The 19,975-nt window shown below is 36.5% G+C and overlaps 3 protein-coding genes across 5 annotated transcripts; 1 reads left to right on the top strand and 2 right to left on the bottom strand.

Moving 5' to 3' along the window:
- Positions 1–14: 14 nt before the first annotated feature.
- On the bottom strand, positions 15–3,912 carry LOC130461306 (uncharacterized). Of its 2 annotated transcripts, none has more exons than XM_056829349.1 (3): positions 3,304–3,912; positions 1,707–1,811; positions 15–402 (listed from the first exon to the last, which is right to left on the bottom strand). In XM_056829349.1, exons 1-2 carry the CDS (start codon positions 3,878–3,880, stop codon positions 1,738–1,740), a joined length of 651 nt encoding a protein of 216 aa, XP_056685327.1. In that variant the 5' UTR covers positions 3,881–3,912; the 3' UTR covers positions 15–402; positions 1,707–1,737. The 2 variants fall into 2 exon arrangements, with proteins under 2 accessions (XP_056685327.1, XP_056685331.1); XM_056829353.1 differs by having other exon boundaries at positions 15–369; positions 3,304–3,890.
- Positions 3,913–5,062: 1,150 nt separating this feature from the next.
- Positions 5,063–13,004, bottom strand: LOC110785577 (vacuolar protein-sorting-associated protein 11 homolog). 2 transcript variants are annotated; one of them, XM_021990038.2, is made up of 6 exons: positions 12,571–13,004; positions 9,227–9,415; positions 8,717–9,037; positions 6,874–8,613; positions 5,680–6,050; positions 5,063–5,351 (listed from the first exon to the last, which is right to left on the bottom strand). In XM_021990038.2, the coding sequence occupies exons 1-5, from the start codon at positions 12,790–12,792 to the stop codon at positions 5,682–5,684; spliced, it is 2,841 nt and encodes a 946-aa protein (XP_021845730.1). In that variant the 5' UTR covers positions 12,793–13,004; the 3' UTR covers positions 5,063–5,351; positions 5,680–5,681. The 2 variants fall into 2 exon arrangements, with proteins under 2 accessions (XP_021845730.1, XP_021845729.1); XM_021990037.2 differs by having other exon boundaries at positions 5,063–6,050; positions 12,571–12,999.
- Positions 13,005–14,517: 1,513 nt separating this feature from the next.
- Positions 14,518–19,969, top strand: LOC110785576 (uncharacterized). Its single transcript, XM_021990036.2, has 2 exons — positions 14,518–14,915; positions 17,274–19,969. Exons 1-2 carry the CDS (start codon positions 14,728–14,730, stop codon positions 17,500–17,502), a joined length of 417 nt encoding a protein of 138 aa, XP_021845728.1. The 5' UTR covers positions 14,518–14,727; the 3' UTR covers positions 17,503–19,969.
- Positions 19,970–19,975: the final 6 nt, after the last annotated feature.

Here is a 19,975-nt window from a genome sequence, read left to right as displayed (position 1 = left end):
ATTGCAACACAATCTTTCCAGACAAAATTACCAATGAATACTTATTGAATTTCAACTGAAACATCTGTATATCCACACCTCTTATACATACATGATATTGATACATGGATCAAGATTCGAATATTCACAAGGCTGAAATCTTTGTTTTACACTAAAGTTACATACAAACAGTTTCCAACCAGCATTCCAAAGGAGATACAACTCTCTTTCTCATAAGTGTAAACGGTTGTTGATTTTCACCTTGAAAAAATCCTGTCTCTCCATCTTTTATCTTTTGCCCAAATCAGGCTGCTTCCTCATCACCTTCTTTCTGCTCAGCAATCATGTGTCGAAATTCTCAATCCCCCGATCTGTCTGTCAAGTTCCCACCTTCTCCACAAATAATTTACAGTTGGTGGAAGTCTGCAATTTCATTTGAAAAATTCGGGATTCTTTGACAACTTAATGTAACAAAATGATAATGTTCTTAACAACCTAAACAAAAAAAGGAAGTACATAAACGTGGACAAACTCATTATCTGGAAACAATTGTTGGGTAGTATTGATCAACAAAGACAACACCACCATCTAAGTTCACAATTTGTCATATTTGCAATCACAATCTTTATCATCATCCTCAGGTGGTGCCGGATACCATATCTTATGGAATTTGCATTTAATTTTCTAAAATATAGGCAACATTAATCAATGTAGCCAGATTTCTCAATGAACAAATGTCTTGCACAAGAAAATTGAGATATACTGTGATGACTCAGAGGAGGAATAATTCCCTGTTTTCCTCTATCAATTTCTCTCTAGATTGTTGCAAAATGTCTGAGAAGTTTGTGCAATGTATGATAATGCCCCAAGTAATACTAATGGAACATTCTTCCTGGAAACCGGAAATGATTGTGGACCTCTAACTAGATTATGAAACACAATTTGGAATTTCAAATCAAATGGAAAGGGAGACTGATAGTTTACAAAATTTTGCAAAGCTGGCCTTTCCTTTCATCCAAAAACTGACACTTGCTTTGAATAACCGATAACATAATAAAATGAAAAGGACCAAGGGTTGAAATAAGAAAATGTCGAGGCATGGACGGCAAAGAGAGCTTAATATACATTTATATTTAAGCAGTGCTTTCAGAGTTTAAGTTATCTTCTTTATGCTTCACGGAATTGCACAACCCACAATGAGGATAACATTCTATCCAACATAGACAGTGGCGTATCTAGGATTTACTTTATAGGGTATGCAAACTTATATAGACAAAATCCAAACCCGTTTTTCATAGCCTGTATATTTCATCGACGACTATTTGGGTCCCTTATACGGTATTATTCTGTGGTCCAAAAGTAATCCTATATAAACAATAGTTTTAATAATTGGATGAGGAGATTGGAATAGAGATGTTGAAGTAAGAAAGCAATTGTTCAGAAACATGGCTACCAATATCATAAAATAATAAAGGAAAAAAACTAGAAGTTGGAAGTGTAGGAAAATGGACTAACTAGGTTCGAACTCACGACTACTAAGCCAAGAAGTGTGGCACTATGGACACACTCATTACCAGCAAGTTAGTTCAATCATCTGATTCATCCGTTGCTTGATTTTTTTAAAAATAAACATTAACTGCATAACCCTGGTATTAACGGCATCCTCCCCTGAATGTAGATAATTCAAACATTTACAACAAAATATGAGGTGGTAGCTCTTAACTAACCTTGGATACAATTTTCTGTTGAAGAACAGATTTACCCTTCCTCGTCCTCTGATTGTGATGCGTACTTAGATGTTGTCTCTCCCTCCATTGGAGAATGGGATCCTCCTGCAATTAGGTTACCTTCGTAAGTCTTTCATGCGCCTAAATTCAGCCAAAATCAAGCTTGCAACCAAAATTAAAAAGACCACCTTTTTGGCAAACTTCTAATCTATCAAGAAGCATCTATCATGCATATGTAAAACAGAGCACTACATTTTACTCAACTTTAAAAATAGAAAACACAATATCCGTGTTGAGTATATACTTATATGCACCTAAGATTAGAAGTGCCCACATCACTTTGATCTCAAGCCAATTCATCACTTTGGTTGGCTTTCAGAAAAGCTACATTCGTCCAAGCACCATATATGATCATCACATCCTCCAAACCCTGTAAAATTAAGAATTCACCTCGAATTCTCACCATCACCAACTCACCAAGACACATTTGTAATAATTGTATCCTTCCCATTTTGCTCACTACTCCATCATTATCTCTTTTGACAACATTTTTCGAACATCTCAAGCCAATTCATAATCCCATTTACCCCCACCTGCTGCCATCACATCCTCCTGTAAATTTAAGAATTCACCCCGATTTCTCACCATCACCAAGACACCTTTGTAACAATGTATCCTTTCCATTTTGCTCACTACCCAATCATTATCTTTTTGTTTTCTTACAAAAAAAGGTGACAACATTTTTCGAACATCTCAAGCCAATTCATAATCACATTTACCCCCACCTGCTGCCATCACATCCTCCTGTAAATTTAAGAATTCACCCCGATTTCTCACCATCACCAAGACACCTTTGTAACAATGTATCCTTTCCATTTTGCTCACTACCCAATCATTATCTTTTTGTTTTCTTACAAAAAAAGGTGACAACATTTTTCGAACATCTCAAGCCAATTCATACCCCCATTAACCCCTACCTCCTGCCAGCATCAAGTTCCCAACTTTCAGAAAAGTTACACTTATCTGACTACTTGAATACCATTTATGATCATGACATCGTCTCAACACCCTCAAAAGTCAAAATTAAGAGCTCAACCTGATTTCACCAAGATACCTTTGTAACAATCAAGATACCTTTGTAACAATCATATTTCCCTCACAACTCGGCCGTAATCTTTTTTGCCTAAAGTGACAACATTTTCCGAACATCTCAACAAGTCAACATAGTATACATACATGGCTATTATTTCTCAATGGAGTAGTAGTCTAATCAAGCATATTCAAACCAAAAAGACGCAATGCAAACATCCTCATACCAATCATAGAGGTAAGCTAACTGTATTGTTTTGCTTTCCTCTCAAATCATGCTAATGCGTAGCTAGTAAATTGAGATTAATCATCATCATTTTCTCAAATGAACCAAGCAATTTGAAGTGTAATTGCATTATGCTATCCTCTTCTTCATGTTATGCACTTATGCTTGCATGTTAAAGATCATTATCAACCAATATTTTCAAATCAAGATCGTCATATTTTCCCCAAAACATAAATTACAAACTAAAAAAAAAGGTGAAATGAGCAGAATAAGAACAAACACCTTTGAAGTAATGAGCAGAAGAAGGCCACCCACGACTCGAAGAAAGAGATACCGACTTATTAGTATGACCCTTCATCCTCGCCGTGGCGGCGGAGCAATGAACCAGTTTCCTTATCACTTTAGCATACCCATGAGCCTTACTCCTAGGTGGGACCCAATAAGAAGCACCGGGAACAAGAGGGATCCAGTCAGGTTGAGATCTCTTCACAATTATGTTATGGATTTCGTCCTCCAGAGTATTAATCGCCACCTTCTCCGTATCCTCCGCCACCGGGAATTCAACGGAATTAATCTCCGGCGAATTCGACCGGTGTCGGAAGTTTATCAGACGGGTGGTAGACGCGGCGGTGGATAGAGAATTCGAAAGAGGGGAAAAACGAGTTAGAGTTTGCGATAAAGATCGAGCCATTCTGATTGATTTACTGATTGTAGATGGGATGGGGAATTGAATCTTGAGCCTTGAACAAGAAGCTAACCCCACCCACCAGCAAGAAATGGAAAAGATCAGAAGATTTGGGGAAAAGGGATAATCTTTAAAATGAAGATGGGCTATATATAGATTATAGAGAGAGAACATGGATGAGCTGGTGGGGGCGGCCAAATTTGGGAGAGGGAGAAGGAAAGGACCAGATTTGTGCGGGAGAATTGACAAGTTTAACCTCCCTGTGTTCGGCAAAATTAGTTGTTGTTATAGTGTTAGGGTAGGAAATGACTTCACTATTTCAGCATATCATGAAATGATGCTGGCACATCTACTATGAATGCTTAAAAAATTTAAACTATACTCACATATAAATGTGTCAGAATCAATTTCCTTCTTGTAGATGAAATGTTTCGATCGTCGCAGATTGGGATGAAAAATGATGAATTGGTCCTTAGTTGTAGCCTTTGTAGGAACTTATGGTTTATGGTAAATAACTAAATTCCAGTGTACGTTGTTTATTATAAAATTGTTAAAAGATGTCAAAATCCCCAGCCGTATTTCAATTAATTCTCAATCTACCTTTCACGTCAGTAAAGAAAATCATTCTATTTTTATAACGAGTCAGGACTACATCGCCAACTCAAAAGTGATGTAATCCACTAAATCGTCAATTGACGGTAGATTGAGAATTTATTGAAAAAGGAGCGCATCTATGAAATTTTAACATCTTTTAGCATTTTTGGCGAAAAACGGACAGTTTTTCGCATATTATAAATGTTCGGATCAACGTTGAAATAATTTGACTTGATTAAATTTTGCTAACCATTTCAATAGTATAAATTATTTTTCACAATAGCAGTAAACTAACATTAAGTTAACAGAATTGATGGTTGTTTTTTTTAAAGGTAAGATGAAGTGTCCTATCGGGTCGGAACCCCGCACGGGTTAGCAGACTTCTTTGTGAGTGGGGGGAATAGTAAGGGGAACCCTCCCTCAAAGTTCCTCTAGTGGGGATTGAACACCCAACATTTTGGTTAGAAGGTGAAATCCTTTTCACTAAACCAAGACATTGTTTGGTTTGATGATTGTTTTATTCTTCTTAGCCTTTTATGGCTTTGAAGATAAGGTATAAAGTTCACCATTTCAATGTTGCATGGGTCAAAAGAACCCAATACCCACCAAATTTCAGCAGATACATACCTTATCATCTCATTAGCTTCTTGATTCAACACTCTTACACGCAGATGAAAAGGAAATGAGATTAAAATGACTACCACCAAAACCTCATTCCCATCTTAGGGTTCAAGGGATCTTACTAATGAAACAAAGACAAAGTGAAAGATCAAAAGACAGTTTTCACAATTTATTTTGAGTCAACAAGCCAACTCAATGTAACATCATTTACATTTACTTTCACCCAAAGGTATAACAAAACAATCCACCAATGAAGCAGCATCCCAGAATGATTAGAAACAAAAAACGGAAAATGAACAATTCTCCGTAAAATACACATCACTGCACAAGAAGCAACAACCTGGGTATCAGATCTTCCTTTTCTTATTGTACAAAATTTCCTCACCTTTCAGCCTCATCTACAGCACGAAATCAAGGACGGAGCTGCTACCTACCAAAAATTCAAAGTGTTCCCAATTAAAATCTTCGGTAAAAATAAAGGGTTGAACCCATTTCAAAATGGGCTTGACTCGGGCTTTTAATGGGCCTCCAGCCCGTTGAACAGGTCTATTGAGGACCATCTTAAATAATGCATTACAAATGCATTCGCCCATAGACAATGTAGTTCAAGATCTTGGTGAACTGAGATAACAACAACTTGGTTTCATATCTAACCTTTGTTACTCCAACACAACCTCGGAAAACATTGATATACACTGTACAATCCATACCTTCACTGATCTGGAAACTTAGAAAAAAAAATAAGTAAATACTCAGACCTTCAAAAGCCACCGTTGGTAGAAGTGTTTCCATCGGGTTTTGTCTTGCTAATTATTCCCTTTCCAAAATAGTCGGCAATAACAGAGAATCCATCTTTGGAATCTTTAACTTTCTGAAAGAACTGATCTTGGTCTCTAGAATTCCGTTCCAAACTTCTCTTCATTTCCAGAACAGACATATACTCAGGAGCACACTCAGGACACTCCTTTTCGTTGTCACCAAGGCAACGTAGATGATACGAATGCATGCACATAAAATGAACCGCCGGAAGATCGAGAGTGAAAGTGCATGCAGTACACTTGCTGAGCTGAAATATTCTTGCATTTGTCCTAAGATCCTCGATTTCTTTCCTCATTGCTGTTGTATCCTCCTGCAAAAGCATAATTCCCACCTTATTTTAACTGTTCTTGTAAGGAATATCAATTACAGGTCATATGGAGTATAACACAACTGGTTCAACCATAGATAAAATCAACCTGCTTTCAACATACAAAAAGACTGAAATGCCATTGAGCTTTGAGGAATGAAATTAAGCAACATTTTCTACCTTGAAGCCACCAACTCCATCAACAAATTCTATTTCAAGCGATGCTAGTATGTAATTACAACAAACAATGTCTTTCTAGCGCACAGGAGATGTGCTGTGCATGACATATTTTAGACAAAATAAGTCCAGATAAGTTCAGTTAAGTTCAGATAAGTTAAGTTTAGTTCAGATAAGTCCAGATAAGTTCAGTTAAGTTCAGATAATATAATTTCTGAAAAAATAAGTTTTTTTCAGACTTTTTTACACACAAATAAGTTTATCTCAGACAAAATAAGTTAAGATAATTTTGTTAAGTTCAGATAAGTTTAGATAAGTTCAGTTAAGTTCAGATAAGTTATCTATAATATAACATCAGACAAAATAAGTCGAATAGAACGAAGCCTTAGTATATCCAAAAGACCACAGTTACATACTGATCAAGTAATGCATCGTTAAAATTAAAAGCAGCTTCCTACGGCTACGGATATCATTTGCTTTGGCCTATGCATATCATGTAATCTACGTTCTACGGCAGAAAATACCAGAGAAGGCTACCAAAAAAAAAAAAAACAAGTATGGTGCGACTCACGTCATTGAAATTGGCGGAGAAATTAGAAAATAATTAAACGGATAAACATGAAGGGCTAAAGAACTGGCGAAAGTTTACCTGATACTTATCAACAGCCTGCCTATCCTCTTCAATCAGCTTTGACTCCTGTTCAAGTTTCCGAGCAATATAATCCTTGATTACAGAAAGAGTGAGGCATGGATTTTGTGACAGCGTTTGAAGAACAACAATAGGTGGTAAAATGTCATCCCTCTCAATATATTTCAAGACCTCTTTAACTTCTTTGGAACAATCTTCTCCAAGTTCACCAAAGTACTGTAATACGTCCGCCCAAAGAGTGGGGTCTCCACCCTTACCTGAATCTCCCAGCCTCTTGCAACATGCAATCAATCCCTCATGGTCATGGGCCTGCATATAGCAAGAAATCACCTCCTTGTACAGTTTCATATTCTCATAAACAAACAAAAGCCCTTCTCTAAATGCATTCATTTCACAGAGGATTATAGCAAGATCAACATCATAAAGTGGATTTTCCAGGTCAGATGGCCATGCACTTTTAAGCAAGCGCAGCCCTTTCTCACGTCTTATAGCACGACTTTTCTCATCATCATTCAATGGTAGTTTTCCATTTGATGAAGGTTTTGACACTGCTGATGATATCGTCTCTTTATCATCAAGATCTCCATTGTAGCTATATTGTGACATCGACGGGAAGGTCAAGTCATAGGACAAATACAATTCCAACAGGGTATTGTGAATTTCCACCTGTGCAGATGAGTCATTCACTCTATCAGTGTATTTCTCAAGAAAATCCATTAACGATTTTGGATGATGTACAAAAATGTTGAGGAAATCAACAGGAGATGGCAGCATGGTTAAGGTATCTTTTTTGGCCGGTTTTCCCTCCTCCGTACAGAGCTTCAGAAGTATAAGTATTGTCTCCTTTGGTTTGTGTTCTATAAGAATTTTGCCATATTCTTTAACTGTCACCCCGGCTTGGCTTGGATTAAGGCTTGAAATATACTGTAAGGCTTCATCATATCTACCAAGATCTTCTAACAGAATCTTCAGGTACAACTCATGCCTACCTGCCTTTTTAGCAACATACATTGCATGTTCATGATAATTGGCAGCACGGCAGACTCGTATCACAGTCTCTACATCAAACTTATGTTCCCCACCGTCCTCACTTTTAATAAAATAGTTCAGCTTATCAACATCTTTTAACTTAGTGTAACAGTTCAACAAGAGAGTAGTATGATCTTTTGAAGCGAGCCCCTTTTCATGTAAGTTTTCCAAGTAATTGGTCAGATTGTGGATTCTCTGAGCATCCAGAAATTTCTGTATCACAAATGAAGGTTCAAGGTGACCAATGGTGTGGATGTACTGAGCCATAGCCTCATCATACTCCTGCTTGCTGTATAGGTGATCACCATATTTTCTAAGGACTTCAGCAGTTGCAGCAGCATCAGCTTGCTGAGTTTGAACCAGATTAATAGCTACAGAATAGAGATTCTTCTTAAAAAGCACATCTAACTTGCTTTCCATATCCTTTTCTCCAACACAAACGGCTGATTTATCAGCCATAATGAGAATTATGTTTCCCCATTCACAGAGCACATGTGAGACTTCATTAACCGTAGCACTATGTGCTATTAAACGGTTCTTCAGGTCATAAATATTAAATGTATCTTTGGTACTTCTTTGACCTGCAATTACACACAAAAGATATCCACGGAACCATCCAAGAAATTTCTTCTCTCCTTCAAACGCCCAACAAGGACCGCGTCCATCATCTTCGTAAAAATACACAGCTTCAGGTCGACCAATAATCAGCTCCTGATCACAGTTGAATTTTTGGCACGTGTCATTCATCATTTACATATTATGCATGAGAAAGAAACTTATCTTTCAAATATCAAAGCAATTAACAACAGCATACCGATCGGTCGCTCATTGCAACACTCTTTGTATCACACCCAATTTGATCCAAGGTTTGCCTTTTTGCTGGCTGGTACTGGAGATTGAACAAGCTAACAGAGGATGGAGTCACCGCAAATAGAAGAATGTCCGGACCATCACTTCTGAACCCAAGTCCTGTAACAGCAGCATGACCCGCTGAAGCATTTTCCACCCTAAGGGTAAATCGGGTAATTCGCTCACGAGCAATGTCCCCTTTGATGCAGTAGATGCTTCCATTGTCCAATCCAATGGCTATGAGTAGAATTGGTGGAGTTTCTTCTAGAACTAAGAAGGATGTAATCTGCATGAAGAGACGTGTAAGAATTTATTTGATTGGATTTACAGTGTAAGAATACAGAAAGACAGCCAACGGCAGCATGAAAGTCAATTCAAGCAAGCAACTAAATGATTTAAAAGGGTTAACAGCAACAAAGTAAAGAGGCACCTAGAGGAAGAAGAAACGGAAAAAACTAACTATAACGGACATTACCTTTGCTTCAGGGAATTGGTTAGTGAATATACGTAATATTTGAACACAATCAGGAACTGTTGCGCTCGTGCTTGTACCCTCCTGTCCCTCCATTTGTGTCTTATCCAAGTCAAAAACTTTCAGGCACATAGATGAAGCCTGTGGAGATATCTGTTCATCTTGCCCAATAGTAAGAAGGTAATTGCGTTGCTGTACACACAGAATAGTAAAACATTGATCAGCATGAGCCTCCAAAATAAATCATCATCACCGATAATGGAGTAATGGTCAACATTCAGCAAGTGGAATTAACAACTTTGAATCAATTTAAAGACAAGAATGCACAGAAAAAGTAACATCAAGTCCATTTACTCTAGGTGTGTACAGTACTGGTCATATAAAATAAAGTATAAAATATACATACAACAATGTCAGAGAAAAAAAAAAGGATGCATCTATATTTCGAGTATGTTTGTGGCAACGAGGAAGGGCCGCTGCAGCTCTCTCCCGTGCAGCCAGCCCTTACTGTAGCTGGTACAGACAGGGATGTGCAACAGACACCTGTTGCACCAGTCCGGCCAAGTGAGGTGGTGAAGGAGTCAGCAGTGACGCTAGCAAGACCTCCTGTACGGACAAAGGTGATGTCAGCCAGAGAGGTGAAGAATGATGTTAATGTGAGGACGGATAACACTGTGGTCACGCAAGGTAAACTACGTGTCGTGGTTGTCAAGAAAAATTTCCTTCTGTAAAGTTGCAAGATTTTGTGCTATCAAGCAAAGTCCACTCCCCAAAGCACCTGCTTCTACATCACGGCCTCCATCAGTTACGCCTTATCCTATAGCACATTATGTTAGTTGTGATAAATTATCTGTGAAATACAGGAATTTTATTGCAGCAAATTACAACAGGGATGGAACCAAAATCCTTAAAGAAGCTATGTTGATAAATGATGGTGTTATGCTATGCAAGATGAAATATGTGCCTTGGACATAATTGCAGTAGCATTGAACGGCTGAAGGCACGATCAGTGGTTCTTGGTAATCATCAGATTGAAGGAATTGATTATGACGAGACTTTTGCTCCAGTGGCAAAATTGGTTATTGTCCGTGCATTCCTGGCTATTGGTACATCGAAATTGGGAGCATGGATGTGCATAATGCATTCCCAAATGGGGATCTTGATGAGGAAGTTTATATGAAGCTTCCCCGAGGTTTTATTTCAGACTCTCCAGTAATGGTTTGTCGTTTGAAGAAATCTCTATATTGTTTGAAACATGCACCTTGATGCCGGTTCGCAAAACTGGTTACCGCATTAAAGAGGTATGGAATTTTACAGTCGCATTCTGATTATTACTCTGATTATTCTCTGTTCACATATACCAAGGGTGCAATAAAATTGAGAATACCCTAGTATGTGTTGATGATTTATTATCTTCCTCTGCGATAAAATCATTTAAAGATTATCTTGTTCCTGTTTGCATATGAAAGATCTTGGTGCAGTGAAGTATTACAAAAAAATGAAAAGAAGACCATTTATCACAACCATTTTCCAACAAGACGGTGCCATAACAATTACCTAAAGCCTGCACTGCCAAAGTTTAAAGTTCTGGTCTGTCTCCCAATTGGTTGATAGTTGAAACTAAGGTGACAGATACTCAATAAATCATGTTAGCTAATTTTGAAGCGGAAACAATGCCACGGCAGAAGGCTGTAACCATTTAGTAGAAACATCTCAATTCTCCGTGAGCCAACAAAAGAATTCAAAGGATAATCAAGGGGCATAGATGTTAACAAGAGAAGCTTCCATTCTTCTTGTTTTTTTCCCCTTTACGGGGAAAAGGGGGTGTACGTGATAACACACACCGTTAGACCTCAAGAGTTGAAAGGAGACCAAAGATAAACTCAAAATATTTCTCATTTTCATTTGATCATATAACCAAGTTATAACTTTGTCTAAGTAAAATCAGCCATGGCAGCTATCAACTACTTTACATATAAGAAGTATCAATAAACTCAAAACAATTGTTTGAGTACTTCATAAAGTAAACACTTGGCTTTCTAAAGAAACAAAGTTGAAGTAAAGCACTTTGCCACATTAATTGTGACAAGTAGCAAGATTTGGGAAGATCGTGTAGTGTAGCTAGGATTTGAGAGTCTGTGGGGCTTTTTGCCAAGACAATTACCAGGTCAGATGTTCACGTACTTCTGGAGAGAAAAGAAAAGATAGAAGCAACCCTAAAACGAAAACCACAGCTGCTTGCATGTTTATGAAACGGCATCCTTGATGCAAACATTATCTTTTCAAGGAGATTCAGCATGATATCCATCCAAAAACTCTCTAAGATTCTACTTGATGTTAATTTTGAAACCATACTTATAAGTGACATCTTAAGTTCTAGAAATTCCATCACACTCATCCAGAGCTAGAAAAGGATTGAGCTCGAGTTTAATTCTCCTGACTCATCTCATTATATCAACTTAAACTTTTTATATCAAAATGCCTCACATATGTATTTCAGACTCCATTTCCATTACTTTACAGTCCGCGTACTACGTAATCTTTTACTCCCTCCGTCCCGAAATACTCGCAACGGTTTGACTTTTTGCACTATTCACATAATCACTTTGACCCTATTTTATTTATAGTATATGAAAACAAGTGTTAGCATATAATATATTGTTGGTTTCATCTTAATATGTATTTTCAAAATATTAATATTTTATAAGTTTTTATAATATATAATTAAAGATATTAATAGTCAAAGTTGTGCATTGGCAAGCGTGTCCAGTCAAAACATTGCGAGTATTCCGAGACAGAGGGAGTATTAAGTAAATTGTTTATCATAATAGTTATCCATCCACTTTGGTTCAACCCACCTTTGCCTCGCCCGCAAATTTGTCAATATCCCAAGGCATTGCATTTATTAATACTTGTAGAAATTAGTTCAAGCTACCCATTTACGCTAGACGGGTTTGGCATTGCATTACTAACATAAACAAATATATAGATTTTTGAAACCTAAATAGACCATACCAACAAGTCAAATCATACATCTCAATAGCAATCAAACTCAAAGCTAAAAAGAAATTATTAGCATCTGAATTACTTTTTCAATTAACAATATCCCCAAGACACTGGAATTAAAACTAATAGTAAAAAGAAACCCACATCAAATTCAACCAAAATTCTAGGGCATTGCAATCCCAATTCCCAAAATCAAAAACAACAAAAATTAACAAGTCAATCACATAAAAGATCCAACTCTCTTACTAAAATCAAAGTCAAAGTAAAACCCATATCACAATCACCCCAAATAGGAAAGAGAAATACAGAAAAAAGAGAGATTAACATAGAAAAGATTAAACCTTGAGTTGTTGAAGAAAAAGGACGGAAGAAGAGTGAGCCTGGAAAGCGTAATTGAACTTGAGACCTCGATCAAGGATACTAACATTCCCATCATCACATCCAATTGAAACTTTGCCTCTTCCACTTGAACAACACTTAATTTCCGCTGTAATTTCATCTGGGACCTTGTATTTTCCTCCGTGTTTTTCTTCAAAGAACTCGAACTTCCTCCATTGATACATTGTTAATCGATTGAATTTGAATGAAAATCAAATCAGAAGCTGTAATTGGGTCATGAGAGGGAGGAATTGGTTATGGGTAAATCCCAGACAACCCAGTTTAGATGTTTGCTTTGCAGATTTTTTGCCCAGAGGGGGTAGAGAGAGAGAGCGCGAGCGTGTGATTTGGGAAGATCTGGCACTGTTCGATCCCTTCTCTTGTATTTTTCATGGGGGAAAATCCGAATCACCAAGGGTGTGTTTTTTTCACTATCAAAATACGGCAACTTTTGTGTAAGACCGCCTTACCGGAAAGACCACTTTGGTTGCTTAACTAATTGGTTCAATTTCTTAACTAATTGGTTACATTACTTAATTAATTGATTCAATTGCTTAACTAATTAATTCTTTTGTTTAACTAATTAATTCCTTTGCTTAACTAATTGATTTCGGTGCTTAACTAATTAGTTCAAGTGCTTAACTAATTGGTTCCATTACTTAACTTATATGATATCAAGGTGGTCTTTTGTGAGAGACCGCCTTATAGAAAAGTTTGTAATCAAAATATATTCCGGAGTAAAAATTTAGGATAGGTTCAATCGAGTTTTTTCTGTAACTTATCATCTCCACCATGTAATTAATAATCTATCCGTATTTATTTAAGGGATACATTTGCCTTTTTCCGATTATATTTATTTAAGAGATACACTTATCATTTTTAATAACTTATCCATCGTCACCATCTAATTAAATAATCTATTTACACCCCACCGGCCCACCCCCACCTCCCACTACCTAAAAATCTAAAATGATATGATCCCCAATTGTTTTACTTATTAAAGTATCTACCCAACCCCACTTGTTTTATTACTTTATTTCATTCAATTATTCTTCCTAATACCCGTGTCCGGCCAAGTGTATCTCTTAAATAAATACGGAGGGAATAGTCAATTGTATCATTGTTGCTAATTCAACGTTTAAAAATTCCGTTACTTTTTAAACAAACTAAAGTTTTTCTGTATTATAATCAACTTTATGTTTATTGTTAACCCAACGTTAAAGTAGAAAAATCTTTGGGGGTGTTTGGTTAGGAGAGGTTTGAGGGAAAAAGAGATTTTTGGGGTGAATTAGAGGTTTGACTTTTAGCAAAAGCTAATTGGGAGTGTTTGGTTAAGAGAGGATTGGAAGAGAGTTTTGGGGTGAAAAAGCTAATTTTGAAAAAGCTCAATATAGGAGCTTTTTGCAATTAGAGGTTTGAGAAAGTGGATGAAAATGACTATTTTGTCCTACTATTGCCTATTACTACAACCACTATCAACCTTGGTACCCTTCACATTTTTCTCCTAAAAACATTACTCACATGCACTTTTTTTTCATTTCACCATATTTACTATATTTATTTTTTTTTGTAACAAAATTTTATATTAGTACTTTGAATCAATTGAATTATATTGCAATCATGCTTAGAATTTCATTAGTGATATTTTCTATTTGAAAAATATGTATTATTAAAAAAATAAAATAAAGAATAAATTTTTTAAATATATAAACCGGAACATCGTCCAGAACACACACTGGTTGTAATTTAAATAGGGCCTCTTGGCTTGGTGGCTCATTCATGCAGAAAAAGTAGCTGGTTGCCGACATCCCATCAACGGAATGTAGCGAAGAAGCCACACGTAACATCTTCTTAAAGCCCATATGCATAAATGTACGTCACCTTCCACAAAGTTTAGTGACTTTAGTCCACAATACCACATGTCAGTTGAATAAGTAGATAGCAACAAAATATCCGACCTTCCTTGCGAAAAACATAAAAAACAAAAATCTGACTTTTTCGAGTATTATCCAAAAACTCTATTCATCGATCTAGCAACTCTAGCTATATAATCAAAATTCATAATCAAAATTCGTAATCAAAATTCGTAATCAAAATCATCAAAATCAGCTAGGATTACGATGGGTAGATTTTCAAAATGGACAGCAATTATGATAGCAATTTCAATATGTTTGCTATTATGTTTCAGTCTCAAAGATCCTCCATTGCAAGGTTTTACCAGCCCACGAAGCCATTACTGGGATAAATTAAAGCTCCCGCTTTTTTCGGACCGTTTTTCTCTCTTGTGGCCTTCTTCTCAACATATCCAGTAAGTTCTTTTTCTTTCCCGGGTTTATGATCATAAGTAAATTAAGCTAGAGTAGTATAGATTGGCTATTACTAAGCTCTTTCTTTAAAAAACAAAACAGAATAGCTTAATTAATTAGTGATAGGAAGATCAGAAGACGTTGTATGCAAATTTAATTACATAATTAAGTTGAAACCTGACCTCAAGTTTAAATAATAAAGCTTTTACCACTAAGGTATTCCAAGTTTTGTTTTATCATTGCAAATATATATATATAAGTAAATGTTATTAATGTAGTAACACGGGGCATCAGGGCATCGCCCGGGCTCAAAAACTAGTTATGTTCTAATTAAGATTTTTAATTAGAAGGGACATTTGGTACATGTTTTGAGAAGACCGAAGAGAGATAAGGATTGTGCAATATATCCACAAAGTGGAGGAGAGTTTGTATCACATTAGCTCGTTTATTGCTCAATGAATTTTATTTATTTAGTTTCAAAATCAATTGGCGATAGGTGGAGTAGCTTCTCAGTTTTCAGTAAGGTGCTGATAGATACTTTCTCAAATTTTAATACTCGCAACGTTTTTTATTTCTACACTGTTCATATACTATATTTTGATCATTTTTGGTGATTTGTATATAAGATAAAACATAGTCACGTGGGATCTTGTTAGCTTCGTGTGATATCTATTTTCAAAATATTAACTTTTTACTTAAATAAAATTAAAAATATTAATGATCAAAGTTATGCATTGGCATGCGTGAAAATGACAAACGTTACGAGTAAAATGAATAGAAGAAGAATACAGTTATATACTCCGTATCTCTTCTTTCAAAATTTTTATTTCCTCTTAAAAGTAAAAAACTTAAGTAAAAGTTATGAAAATCTGGATAAAAGCTATTCTTGGAAAAAGAGTTAGAAAAGTATGTCGGAAATAAATTTATTGTATACTCTCTCCGTCCCGGAATACTCACAACGGTTTGACTGGACACGCTTACCAATGCACAACTTTGACCATCAATATCTTCAATTATATATGATAAAAACTTATAAAGTATTAATATTATGAAAATATATATTAAGATGAAGCCAACAATATATTATATTCTAACACTTATTTTCATATACTATAAATAAATAGGGTCAAAGTGAATTATGTGAATAGTGAAAAAAGTTAAACCGTTGCGAGTATTCTGGGACAGAGGGAGTATCTTGTTCGTGTAAAACCCTTTGCTCTTTCTTGTCCGCTGGATAATTGATCAATGTGCAAAATGCAACAGTACTTTGTGACTTTTTGAGTGTCCTTGAGATTTAACACTTTAGGACAGTGGCGGATCTAGAAAAAGTATTTAGTTTGTTCAAAATAAAAATTATACGAAGTAGATGTTAGTGGGTTCAAATAATTAATTTTGTAACAAATTTTGAGAAAATCTTAAAAATTATAAAGAAAATTTCTAAAATTTCACAATATAAGTGGGGTCAATTAACCCCATTATTTGTACATTGCCTCCGCCCCTGCTTTAGGAACCGGACATTTTTAATGTACAAATTCTATTCTTAGCTCCCTCTTGAGTCTTGACTCTTGAGTTGGATATTTATCCAGTTGCTAAAGACCAAATACAAGAGACTAAAGGCGAAACATGGGCTCATATCATTATAAAGCTTTAGTGGGCTAAGCATTAGATAGATAATTGGAGAAGAGTCAAGCTGATCACAACCACATGTCCACATACAAGGTTGTCAAGCCTTTCGTCTTAAACCCATTGGTTATCGAGTAGCACATGCTTACAAGTTGGTCATTATTTTTTGTTATTTTTGGTTTATTTTATGTGAAAATCAATATCATATTTTAATCAGATATATAACATCTACAATGATAAAATAGATACGTAAACTACATACGTAGTATGTAGATAAAAGACATAACTTTTACACGTTGGTCATTATTTCAAAGTTTCCGATATGGGACAAAGAGGTTTCAACAAAACGTACAACTTCTTGAACCGAAAAAGTCTTAACCACTATACAAAGAACATATTGTTCATACTCAAAGAACATGTATCAATTGAACATATAGTTCAAACCCAAATAACATATATTTCAAATATTTCACTTGTACATGTACATTGAAACCATTCTTCATGTTCATCAAATTCTCAAATAATGTTCATCATGGTGCACAATGAGTACTGCACCCGGGTGTATAATCCAAATTGTGTGGTTTTGTGTATTATACGGAGTATGATGTTTAGAGGAAAATGGTGTAGGAAAAACTAACAAAATATTGAGGGGATCATTAACCAATCACTGAGTTTTATGTGTTTACAGTTTTGTAACGCGCCTTAATTTGGTTTTGTGTATAATATGATGTGGTTAGGGGAAATGGTGTTCAAGGAATCCCTAATGAGGGCAATGTAGCACTGGAAAGAGAAAGCAAGGTGATTGAAGCAGCGGAGGAGAGCTTAGAGAAGACTAAAATGATGATCGAGGATTCTGCGAAAACTGTCGCGGATATGGTTGGCGACGCCGTGCACAAGACGAAGGATATAGCGAAGGAGACCTTCTCCAAACCTACATTAGCGTCTCAGCATCAAGATGAGCTTTAATACCCTATCGTACACTTTTATACGCATGTGCGGATAAAATACCCTAGACCTTACTAAGGGTGCTACGTACATACCGACCTAGATGAACGTTACCGAGGGAGCTAATTTGTGCAAGGTGCTGGGTTTTATCGAACTCGGGCCGGTCTTCCTCTTCATACTGGTAGAAAAATGTAAAACTGATTCATTTGAGGTGTTTAAAAAAACGCCCCAAATGTAAACACATTCATTTACGGCCCTCCCATTAGCAGCGAGGCTAAGAACGACGCTAAAGAATGTAAAAGTGACATCTCGATCTAAAGAATATTTCGTTATAAACTATACTTTGAATTATAAAAAGCGTAAATACATAAATTAGATTAGGACGAGACCTTCTCCAAACCTACATTAGCGTCTCAACATCAAGATGAGCTTTAATACCCTATCGTACACTTTTATACGCATGTGCGGATAAAATACCCTAGACCTTACTAAGGGTGCTACGTACATACCGACCTAGATGAACGTTACCGAGGGAGCTAATTTGTGCAAGGTGCTGGGTTTTATCGAACTCGGGCCGGTCTTCCTCTTCATACTGGTAGAAAAATGTAAAACTGATTCATTTGAGGTGTTTAAAAAAACGCCCCAAATGTAAACACATTCATTTACGGCCCTCCCATTAGCAGCGAGGCTAAGAACGACGCTAAAGAATGTAAAAGTGACATCTCGATCTAAAGAATATTTCGTTATAAACTATACTTTGAATTATAAAAAGCGTAAATACATAAATTAGATTAGGACGAGACCTTCTCCAAACCTACATTAGCGTCTCAACATCAAGATGAGCTTTAATACCCTATCGTACACTTTTATACGCATGTGCGGATAAAATACCCTAGACCTTACTAAGGGTGCTACGTACATACCGACCTAGATGAACGTTACCGAGGGAGCTAATTTGTGCAAGGTGCTGGGTTTTATCGAACTCGGGCCGGTCTTCCTCTTCATACTGGTAGAAAAATGTAAAACTGATTCATTTGAGGTGTTTAAAAAAACGCCCCAAATGTAAACACATTCATTTACGGCCCTCCCATTAGCAGCGAGGCTAAGAACGACGCTAAAGAATGTAAAAGTGACATCTCGATCTAAAGAATATTTCGTTATAAACTATACTTTGAATTATAAAAAGCGTAAATACATAAATTAGATTAGGACGAGACCTTCTCCAAACCTACATTAGCGTCTCAACATCAAGATGAGCTTTAATACCCTATCGTACACTTTTATACGCATGTGCGGATAAAATACCCTAGACCTTACTAAGGGTGCTACGTACATACCGACCTAGATGAACGTTACCGAGGGAGCTAATTTGTGCAAGGTGCTGGGTTTTATCGAACTCGGGCCGGTCTTCCTCTTCATACTGGTAGAAAAATGTAAAACTGATTCATTTGAGGTGTTTAAAAAAACGCCCCAAATGTAAACACATTCATTTACGGCCCTCCCATTAGCAGCGAGGCTAAGAACGACGCTAAAGAATGTAAAAGTGACATCTCGATCTAAAGAATATTTCGTTATAAACTATACTTTGAATTATAAAAAGCGTAAATACATAAATTAGATTAGGACGAGACCTTCTCCAAACCTACATTAGCGTCTCAACATCAAGATGAGCTTTAATACCCTATCGTACACTTTTATACGCATGTACGGATAAAATACCCTAGACCTTGCTAAGGGTGCTACATACGGGCCTAGATGAACGTTACCAAAGGAGCTAATTTGTGCAAGGTGCTGGGTTTTAACGAACTCGGGCCGGTCTTCCTCTTCATACCGGTAGAAAAATGTAAAATTGATTCATTTGAGGTGTTAAAAAAAACGTCACAAATGTAAACACATTCATATATTTACGGCCCTCCCGTTAAAAACGAGGCTATGACGTCACTAATGAATGCAAAAGTTATGCCTCTTTTTCTACTAGTATCAATAAGAAGATTCGTAATTTTTGTTGAACATTTTTTATTCGTCTATACAATTACTATCCAGATATAGCTATCCCAATATAATCGATCAGTACAATCCAAATATAGCTATCCAGTCAATTGTTCGGATGGAAAGAACTTGTACGACCACGTAGCTCAGACGGAAAAAACTCAAGCTAGCTAGGCGATGTACACCATGTATGGGTGTCACTGGAACTAAGTTTTAAGGGAGACTCGTTGCCCTAAGTAAGCGAGGATGGAGGGATGTTTAGCGGGTGCGAGATTTTGAGTTGAACCCGCCCCATACTCGTCTCTCCTCCCAGGCCATCCCCTTTCGCTCTGCCCCATCCCCACTCGGCCTGGTTCATAGCGTCAACCTGACCCGAATGTCCTTTCCTATGTGAATTAAAATTTTAAAAAGATCTAAATTAAGTTTAAGATATTTTTTTTGTGTTTGGATTTATTTGTAGGTGATCATAATATAATTTTTTTTCTTTGTTATGGAAGATATTTTT

Source organism: Spinacia oleracea, chromosome 1, assembly GCF_020520425.1.
Source record: "Spinacia oleracea cultivar Varoflay chromosome 1, BTI_SOV_V1, whole genome shotgun sequence".
NCBI lineage: Eukaryota > Viridiplantae > Streptophyta > Magnoliopsida > Caryophyllales > Amaranthaceae > Spinacia > Spinacia oleracea.
This window is presented reverse-complemented; position numbering and strand designations above follow the sequence as displayed.